General features: G+C 43.0%; 1 protein-coding gene across 1 annotated transcript; it reads left to right on the top strand.

Moving 5' to 3' along the window:
* The first annotated feature begins 516 nt into the window (after positions 1 to 516).
* On the top strand, positions 517 to 3,062 carry tbxta (T-box transcription factor Ta). The gene is made up of 8 exons (XM_070985125.1): positions 517 to 701; positions 1,057 to 1,321; positions 1,660 to 1,794; positions 1,888 to 1,949; positions 2,033 to 2,094; positions 2,249 to 2,422; positions 2,524 to 2,647; positions 2,804 to 3,062. Exons 1-8 carry the CDS (start codon positions 517 to 519, stop codon positions 3,060 to 3,062), a joined length of 1,266 nt encoding a protein of 421 aa, XP_070841226.1.
* Positions 3,063 to 10,487: the final 7,425 nt, after the last annotated feature.

Here is a 10,487-nt window from a genome sequence, read left to right on the forward strand (position 1 = left end):
AGGCACAGCTCTTCCCTCGCTTCCCTTCTTTTGTTTGAAGGCACAGCTTTGAATATGTAGGACATCAACTGCAATAGATTTAACAGATTTTTAGGTATCAAACTGCAAATCCCAAACCTCCTTTAAAGAACATTTTCAGCAGCAAACCTGTTCTTTTAACGTTTGTAAAAGCTGTAAAAATATAAGTTTTTTTTTAATTGAGTTTGGTTGAGGGAAACACAATACATCTTAAAAGGTAGAAGTCGATTTAATAATTTGTAAAAATTTGTTATATTGCAGGGAGAGGTTCACTCTGACGTGGGGGCGGCGTTTGGAGACGTTGAACCCGGTCAGAGAGGCGAGATGTAAGCGCACAAACCACGCCCCGCGACCCCATGAGGTCTCTGGGAGCCCTTAAATGATGAGGCCTTCAGCCACAGAGGCCAGTATCACTTGGGCCTTCTGTCCCCGTCTCAGAGCCACTGACCCTTCCACTCAGACGTCTTGGATTTAGGTCTGTCTCCACTGCCGGGAAATATGACTTCCTCCAACCCTGACCAGCGCCTGGAGCATCTGCTCAGCGCCGTGGAGAGCGAGTTCCAGAAGGGCAGCGAGAAGGGAGACGCGTCCGAGAGGGATATTAAACTGACGCTGGATGATGCAGACTTATGGATCAAGTTCAAAGAGTTAACCAACGAAATGATTGTCACCAAAACTGGAAGGTAGGTCCGTTGGGAGGCCGCGGCGCTGTCTGCGCACAGGCCGCGCTGATGTGAGCGTTTTTACGCACGGGGGTTTTCAGTGTGAGGAGAGTAAGTTAGTTCATTAAAATGCTCTAATTTTGGTTAAGGTGCAAAGCAGGGCTTAATTTGATATCCAGCGGGCTCACACTGTCAAAAGTGCTGCTCTTCAAGTCTAAGAGGCCATGGGAATTATTTTTATTTTTATTTTTTATTTTTAGAAACGAATGAAACTCAAGCTACAATCAACGTTAAAATATATTTGTTTTGTATCAGCTTTCTCAAAATGCACTCGCAATCTAAACAAATTCTTACCAACTCCATCCTTGTTTTCCAGGAGGATGTTTCCAGTGTTGAGGGCCAGCGTCAGCGGCCTGGACCCCAACGCCATGTACTCGGTGCTGCTGGATTTCGTGGCCGCGGACAACAACCGGTGGAAGTACGTGAATGGGGAGTGGGTCCCCGGTGGCAAACCGGAGCCTCAGAGCCCCAGCTGCGTCTACATCCACCCAGACTCCCCCAACTTCGGAGCGCACTGGATGAAAGCGCCCGTCTCCTTCAGCAAAGTGAAACTCTCCAACAAACTGAACGGGGGCGGACAGGTGAGGAGGACTGATGCGAAGAATATCATTTATTAATGTCTGCATTGTTTCAGCTGTGCCACATTTAGTCTACAGGATCAAAAACAAACTGGAAGATATCTCCATATTTAGATAATCAGATTCAGGATTGTCAGATTTAAAAATCTGGTGTGGATCATTAGTATCAAGAGAAAGACACTTAATTGAATTAACTGTTGTGATTTCCTCATGATATCACTGATTTTAAGTCACTTTACTGTCACTTGATCTGGGGGCAGTAGTGAACTGACTGGGTGAAATAGTAGTCCTGTGGTTCGTTATAATAATCAAGAGTAATATGAACTGGAATTTCCCCACAGATCATGCTGAACTCTCTGCACAAATACGAGCCGAGGATACACATCGTGAAGGTTGGCGGTATCCAGAAGATGATCAGCAGCCAGTCTTTCCCCGAAACACAGTTCATCGCTGTCACTGCTTACCAGAATGAAGAGGTCAGCTGTGCTTGGATCATATGTCCTTTATGAAACTCTATTAAATTGTCTTGAATGTGGATAGAAATGCTCACAGTTGCCATGTCTTCACAGATTACTGCTCTGAAGATAAAGCACAACCCCTTTGCTAAAGCCTTCCTGGATGCCAAAGAAAGGTAAAGGCTCAAACCTGACGTTTCCTCAAATGATCAAGTTGGGTTTCTTGTTGTATAGCATCTAATATTGGTTTTGATTGCAGGAGTGACCATAAAGAAGTCCCCGATCACAGTGCAGACAGCCAACAGTCTGGCTACTCTCAGCGTGAGTTTCATTTACTGCTACATTTCTGAACAATCAGAAAAAGTTCTCTGTTGCTTCATAAGAGGAAGGGTTAGGATTGTGGTTACTGCTTTCTGTATTCTCACGCAGACACCTGTGGTATGCTCTATAACTTAATTTGTTTGTAATTCCACAGTTGGAGGTTGGTTCCTCCCGGGCCAGAGTCCTATCTGCCCCAGCAGCAGCCCTCCTCAGTTCAGTGGCACAGCGGGCCACTCCTCCGGCTCCTACTGCGAGCGCTACTCCAGCCTGCGGAGCCACAGAGCGGCCCCATATCCCAGCCACTACCCACACCGCACCTCTAGCACAAGTAAGACCCCATCACATCCTCTATATGTGTCTGTGTATATCTCAGGAATCACAATAAATGGGAGAATTGGAATTAAATTGTAGTCTGTACCTCATTTTCAGATAACTACATGGACAACACTTCAGGGACTCTGCCCACTCATGACAGCTGGTCTGCTCTTCAGATCCCCAATTCCACAGGCATGGGGACTCTGTCCCACACCACCAACTCCACATCTAATTCCAGGTAAACCCCTTGATTTTTGTGGTTATCTGTGTGTAAGGGGCAGTTTGTGGAAACATTACTGGGCACACTCCATGGTCTGGTATGACCCAATGATCCATGATGCGGCCATACTGGAAGCTTCACCATAATCATAACTTTTGCCCCTCTCATCCACAGTCAATACCCCAGCCTATGGTCCGTAGCTGGCACCACCCTCACCCCTTCAGGCTCGGCCTCAGGCTCCATACCTGGAGGTTTGACCTCCCAGTTCCTGAGGGGCTCCTCCTACACGGGCCTGACCTCCTCGCTGCCCGTCTCCTCGCCCTCCTCCATGTACGACCCCAGCCTGAGCGAGGTCAGCGTTGGGGAGGCCCAGTTCGAGAGCTCCATCGCCAGGCTGACCGCATCCTGGGCGCCTGTGGCTCAGAGCTACTGAGCATCAGCTAAAGATTTCAACATCTCTGAAGGCCGGAGGCTATAGGAGCAGGACTTAACCCATAAATAAAAGATCCTGGAGGAGATGTGGCAACGTCACAAGACCTGCAAGGATCCCCATTGGCTCCTATTTGTGAAAAAAGCTTAGAGTATTCATTCCAGATTGTCTAATTTTAAAGAGGTGTAAAGTTAGTTAGAGTCATGCTGAACAAAGCTGACGTGCAAAGACACAACTTCAAAGACAATCATCTCCTTCCATGTTGGACAATATTACAGTAGAATTTTAAGCCTCAGAAAAGCTGCATGGTCGGAACTCCTTCTTTGCTCTTAGTAATTCCCAACATGCTTGATACACATTTATAACATTTTTATCACACCTTTTTTAAAAGCTCTACACAACCGAACTCATCTGAACAATCCTTGATATTTTTGTTTTTATTGAATATATGAGATGAAAGAAATGGTTCTGCTAACATAAATGTGTATATGTGTGTAAATAGAATAAATTAATGTCCAGTGTTTTCCATATAAATGTGCCTTTTCTGGTTGCAATGAATGTTCCAAGATCAGTCTGAGAGTCACAAGTGCCTTCTGCATCCTCGCAGGGTTTTGTCAGGTATAAAGACCCCCCTGCTCAAACACCTGTATATAAATATGTATTTGTATTTGAACTCATTGTTTTATTTATGTCATTTAATAATAAATTAAAAGTGTTTGTTTTCTCAAACATGGGTTTCATTTTGCCTCTTTTGGTGCACACCTAGTACTTGTTTCTCAGCTTTGAGCACTACAATAAGTGTGTGTGTCTTTCAAAACATAAGTTTTAATACACAGGACGAAAAGAGGAAGAACAAAACACCATGCGCATCAACAGTAAAGCCCTATTATCTGTAAGGTCAAAGGGCAAACAAGGGCCACTGTGGTTTAATTGATAAGAAAAACATCAAGGGTCATACAGCAGGCAACTTAAAATAACATTTCTCATTTTGAACCCGTGGGTTTAATCGTGAGGTGTAAGTGACTGCCGTGCAGCATCAAACCTCAGCCACCAGACTTTAAGCCCCGCGATATGAGCTTTCTTTAAATAACAGTGTCTGCACAGCTACGCTAAGTGAATGTGGCTTCTCTGACATGTAATTGAAATGAGGAGGTGATGGAGAAGTGTCCAGTTTACGAAATCTATCAGGGTACTTTTCCATCACTGGCACCCTTTTGTTACAATCTGCGTTGTGGTGCGACATACAGCGAACACATTCAGATCTGCATGTGAGGAAAGTCAAAGGTACTGAATACGGACCCAAAATGCTAACACAGCTTTGAATTAGTAGAAGGAAACCAAACAAATCAACATCAGTTTGTCCACCTTTTATTTGCACAACATAACTTTAACCACCTTCTTATCATGACAACAATGATTGTGGCACAAATTCATTCTATGTCCTCTTATGAATAGAGAACAAATGCGCATAAGTGAGATGAAGAAAGGATATTTCAAGGAAAAATTCATATAAGATTTTAAAATTCTTCATAAGAAGTAACTGACCCTTAAATGTATTTGAAAAAAAGTTCACATATACAGTTAAAGTACTTTATGGTAGATTCAGCTCCAGCTCATACTGGAGGCCAGTGGCTTGGCCGTGCACACATGATGTCAGTGATGTGATGTGTGTGTCAGGCCCACAGAGGCTCGGCCCCTGAACGGTGATGGAGTGGTCCTCATGGAGGTGCAAATGAAGGCCGGAGGGTCACAGGGCCACAGGCAAACAGTAATGAAGCAGCAATGTGACCTGCAGCTGGCGGGGCCGATCGCAGCGGAGCAAAGGTCCCCTCATGAAACGCTGACATCTCTGAAAAACTCCACTTTACTGCCTTTCTAAACGGAGGAATTTATCTCCGTTAGCTTGAACAAAATACAGGAGCTGTCTTTGGTTAAACTGTCAAGTTGAGATGTGGATTTCTGTGGAACACCACCTTCACTTCAGATTATGAATATTCATTCAGGCGAGAAGGGCGTTACTTTGTCATCATAGAAGAATATAGAAGTGTTGCCACAGCATTAATGAGATATGTTGGGCCAATAGGATACACTATACAAATGCTTTGTAGCAGTGGAATGCAGAACTCTTACTCACATTGCAATTATTTGTATTCAGAGTTATACTGAAGTAAAGTACATAATATGTAAAAGTTTCAAACATATAAGCACTCCCAGAGCAATGTGTTATATTATTAACATACATTTCTATCATTTTTACAGGTAGATTGATGTTTAAGCTGCATTTTAGTGTCGTAGTTGGTTGAGCTGGCCATTGACAGGTTTAATATATGAACTTGCAGAATATTTTAAATACCAATCATATGTTTTGTGTGTACAATCTTAATTAGCAAATTAACTTTCCCTCTGAACAATAGTGACTCAGCAGTACAAAGTAACATACAGTACAACAGTAGCATGAAAATGGAATACAGCAAAGTACAAGACAAACTGTAATTTGGAACAGTGCTTCAATAAATGTACTTTTCTACTGCTGTTTTTCTGTTACTGATAAGCAGTGAATTATGATCGTTAATGCAGCATTATTCATTTTTTAGCACTTGAGGGAAGCGAGAAAAAAAAAGGGTGAAAATAGCTGAAAACAAAAGTTCAGACAAACTATCACTGCATGTTGTGGTGACAAACAACACATCCAGCTGACACAAAGCAACATTAGCATTATTTGGAGTTGTGTCTCTGATCACCTGATGAATGTAAATTGTCACTCTCCTTTTAGGCAACAACTGTTGTGCTGATGGGACTGGAGCAGAGGGTCAGAAACCCAAAACAATGCGCTAAAAGAAGCTAAAATGTCTTCTAGAACTGCAGAGTCAGGCGATAATATTCATTCAACAGTCAGTTGATCCCTTGTTATTGTTATGAAGCTGTGGATTACTTAGACACAGTGGTGCTCCGAGCTAAATGCTATCATTAGCATGCTAACATGCACAAGTGACAATGCTAACATGATGATGTCCAGCAGGTATAATGTCCACCATGTTCACCATCTTATAGCAGCGGGTTAGCATGCGTGTTAGCACATTTTACTAAACACTAAGTACAGCTGAGGCTGATGGGCATAAAATAGAAGCTTTTGACCTGATTATGGTGTGACATTAAAAGTTAAGGTATGAGCAATTTTATTACAGTTCATCCTGAGGGGAACATAAACGTCTGTACCAAATTTCATTGCACCCCATCTAGCATAACACATCTGAATATCTGACTGAACTGGCTGCAATAAGGGAGGTGATATCTTTGATCCTATAGTTTAAGCTGTTTTAAAGTAGTCTAGCTGTTTTGGCATTTTTTTTGCACCTGATGATGCTTTTAATCTGGGTTTCATCTTTTGAGGTCATCAACATCCAGTTGCAGGGAGGTAAAAAGAGTCGTATGACCTCCGCAGTAGATGTAAATCCATAATCCTATAAGGATTTAAAAAAATGGTGTGAAGAAAACATGAATGCTGAGGAGGGAGAAGAAAGGATTTCTCTCAGGATATCATTGTATTTAGAAGAGCAATGCATGAGTTATTCATTTTTACCATTTACATATATGAATGTACACACACAGTACTGTACATACTGTGTGTATGTAGTCACCAGTATTTGTCAGTCATTTTGGCTCATCACTTCTTCGTAGCTCTGGTGTGTCTATGTCATAAGGTGAGTTGCTCTGAAGTACTTTTCATTATAGCCACTGAATTGGAGTTTGAAGTTGAATGACTTCGCTGTGTTCAGTAAACAACAAAAGTCAAAAATAAGAGAGTCACTGAGCCCTTGTGTTTCATCTTCGTGTGTGTGCGGGTGTGTGTGCATGTGTGTGTAAGTGCCTGTTTATGAGCAGTTGTCCAGACTTGGTGGTGAGGATGTTTGCTGATGGTCTTTGCTCAGTCTGGAGTGATAAACAGGTCCTGCTGGGCCCAGAGCCATCTCTGCCCTCCCTTGTGGTTGCATGTGTGTGTGTGTATGTGTGTTGATTTGAGGACCCTGAGCTGACTGAAGCCTTTGTCCTCCAAGATGGCTGATCTGCTCTGCACACCCCAGCCTGCAGCCTGTGTTGGCCTTCACTAATTGACAATTGGAGTTTGACTTTGCACACTGGCCTCCTCTCCACCCCTGGAAGTGTGTGTTCCAAATACGCTTTACAGAGTGTGCTCAGCACCCAGGTGTGGAGGACGAGGACTCTAAAGAACACACGCAGATGTTGGGTTGGGTCACTGTTGCTTTTATTGTAACCGTAAAACAATTTTCCATCTGTTTTTGTGAAAAATGAAGTTAATTAATTACTTAAAAGAATACCAATGGCTGAAAGACAGAACGGAGATACAAACAGGGACTGAAGCTGTGTTTTCATCCACTGGGGCACAGTGAAAATCTAAATCTGGCTGATGAAGAAGGTGCAACCCCTTGTCCCATCTTTGTCCTGGTATCCCCTCACGTATCCCTCCTCCACTTCCAGGAATAAGCCACCGAGCAGCCTCATGGAAGAAGGCAGAAGGGCGAAGCGGCCTCCACAAACGCTACGATTATGATGGTGAGTCACATTGTGCTAGGCCTTGTGGGTGATTTACGAGGGGGCCGCTGCCAAAAAACAAGTTGTCAAGTCTGGAACAGCGAGTCAGCGCAGCGGCGGGGAGGTGTGTTTGCAGACCGCCCCCTCGTCCACCCAAAAACCCCAACCCCGTCCCTCTGATGTCTGTGTGTCTTCGTTAATGAAGAAATTCTGGTACCTTGGTGAGACATTGCTCTCAGCTGAGCAGACTCTGCCGCCTCCGTGCCCTCAACCCCTGCACAGTCATACAGCCGCCCCACCCATCCGCAATCCCATCAGACCTCTGGCTTCACCTCCCTCGCAGTTAATGGAACTACTGGAAGTCGGTCTACTGCAATGGCTCCCAATCTGTGGCAGAATCCTCGCATTTCATACCGTCTGCCAGCGAAATTTCAGCACACTGATCAAATTCCTGATACATCATAACAGCTGATGGCTGACAGCATGTCTTCATTTTTCAGTGTGATTATTAACTGTAGATTGCTGTCAAGCGTAGAGGCAACTCTGATATTGCATGTTTCCCATGTTTCTTCCTTTCAGACACATTTCTGGCAAATTTCAAGGAACTCCAATGTTATGATGAATGCGTCAGGATCAAATTTCAAGACAAAATCCAACCCAGCACATAGTAGAGTTCTGCAATGGTCAAAGCCTGTCCAAGCCTGACTAGATATGACTGGTGCTACCAAATTTAAGACCCCAAACTGACTCAAATCTATTCATTTTCTTTACTTCATCTGTTACTGACTGTTAGCTTGGCAGGCTAATGCAACACTGTCTCTTCTCCTCTTCCCGCCGGGCTTTGTGAATCTCCTTGAACACAGCCGGACACAAACAATGGACATAGTCAGAAAGAGGAAGGGAGTCATTTACAGAAGAAACTTTACACAAGAAAATGACTGAAAACTGACCCAGAAACTGTTTCTTTAGAAGAGGTTTGAATCGTAGGATGTCAGAACTCTTGCAGGTAAAAATCCAAGCCTCCACCGGTGTCCATCCACTCATGTAGAGTAAATTCTCCACATGAACGGCCTGTGATGTGATAATATACCTCACAGCCCACAATTCAAACATGGTGACCTGCACTCTGTAATCAGCAAGTCAGTCTTTGTAAAAACGCTGCTGTCCTGATGAAACAGATGTCCGAGGAGCGTTTTTGAACTACATGAGCAATTTCACACATAAGGAGGACTTGCTAGGCAGCATAAGCTAATGTATGTTTCCAGTGGTCGCCACAGCGATGGTGACAGCCTCTCACCATCCCGACAGGCCAGTCCAGTTAGCTGTGGACGGTCACACAGGCAGAAAAGACTTGTAAGCAAACTGGCCTTCAGTGAAGTAGCATTTAGCAGAGGCGCATGATATCCAGTGTGGTCTGAGTGAGAAAGCGTGTCTTTCGCTCATTGGTAGCAGCATGCTGATTGTCCTCAGGGTTCAGATGAGCTGCCGATCACTGCATTCACACAAGTCAGTACCATAAGAGTACCGTCCGCAAAGAGTGAAGTATTGTATATAAATATGTCTGAATGGTGATTTAAAAGAAAGTTAATAGTGAGAATCTACTAAAAGAAACTACTGCAGATAGTATGTCAAAAGAAAGTAGTGTAAAATCTTTTGCATCTCCAGAGGGAGCTGCATGAGGTGTGATAATATTACATTTATTTTGACTTAAAATGTTTGTAATACAAAGTTATAATCCTTAAATTGTTCATGAAACTGGTTATGATATTATTCATAGTCAGCATTTGTTCAGCAATAACCATCTAATGTATTTACATTTAGTAATTCTCTCTGTGTAGTAGTTTTCATTGATTGTGGCAGAGTCCAGCAGTCAAACTGCTTGACTTCACACAAGGAAGGGTGCATGCATGTTAACCCAGTGTTACTGTTTTACTTTCTATCTCACAGAAATCAGCCTGCTGCTTCATGTTATGGAGTGACGTTACAACAAATTATTGGTCATAAAGTGAAGCCTTATGTAGAACTCATATTAGGGGTTTGACTCACAAATTTTAGATGCGGCTTTCTTCAGCTTTGTTAGCTCAGACACACATTTGATAGGATGTTACATTATTGAATTACACATTGGATTAGCAATGGGGACAAATATGAATAAAGCTACTGTAGCACTGACATTGCTGACAGTCATGTCAGACTTTCCTGCTTGTACTAGTTTTTTGCCCATTGCAGCCAAATGTCTGTCCTTTCGTCAGTGTATGCAGTACATTAAATAACTGTTATTTGATGTATGCAGTACATTAAATAACTGTTATTTGATGTATGCAGTACATTAAATAACTGTTATTTGAACCTGCTAATGACTACTGGATAATAATGATTTCACACAGATAAAGTGATCCTTTGAAAAAAGAAAATCATGCATCTGTTTCTGCAGAATAACAGATCACTGAGAAAATGCGCAAGTCATTTTTTAAAGAGTGGACTGTGAGGCAGACAAATCCTGCTGTCTGATTGGTCATACCTGCCCTGTACATGATTCCTCATGTGATCACTCTCACAGGTGATGCCTATACTGTGGTCTAATCCAGTGTTTCTCAATTGCGGTCCTCGGGCCCCCCTCCCCTGCATGTTTTAAATGTTTCCTGCTCCAACACACCTGATTCAAATGAGAGGCTCGTTATCAGACCACTGCAGAGCTTGATGACGAGCCGATCATTTGAATCAGGTGTGTTGGAGGACAGAAACATCTAAAACATGCAGGGCAGTGGAGCCTGAGGACTTGAGAAACACTGGTCTAGTCAAAGTAGAAGTCATTTGATAAATGTGTGTTAGACTCCATTTTGGTGAGAAGCTTTGTTTCACTTTCAAGTGAAATTT

The sequence above is a fragment of the Chaetodon trifascialis genome, chromosome 17 (assembly GCF_039877785.1).
Source record: "Chaetodon trifascialis isolate fChaTrf1 chromosome 17, fChaTrf1.hap1, whole genome shotgun sequence".
Classification (NCBI taxonomy): domain Eukaryota; kingdom Metazoa; phylum Chordata; class Actinopteri; order Chaetodontiformes; family Chaetodontidae; genus Chaetodon; species Chaetodon trifascialis.

Bases quoted from the DNA above. Each gene is read 5' to 3' on its own strand.
- tbxta (XM_070985125.1), top strand. From the start codon at position 517: ATGACTTCCTCCAACCCTGACCAGCGCCTGGAGCATCTGCTCAGCGCC. The intron at 1,322-1,659 runs GTGAGGAGGACT...ATTTCCCCACAG, and splicing joins AACTGAACGGGGGCGGACAG to ATCATGCTGAACTCTCTGCA. The intron at 2,423-2,523 runs GTAAGACCCCAT...CCTCATTTTCAG, and splicing joins ACACCGCACCTCTAGCACAA to ATAACTACATGGACAACACT.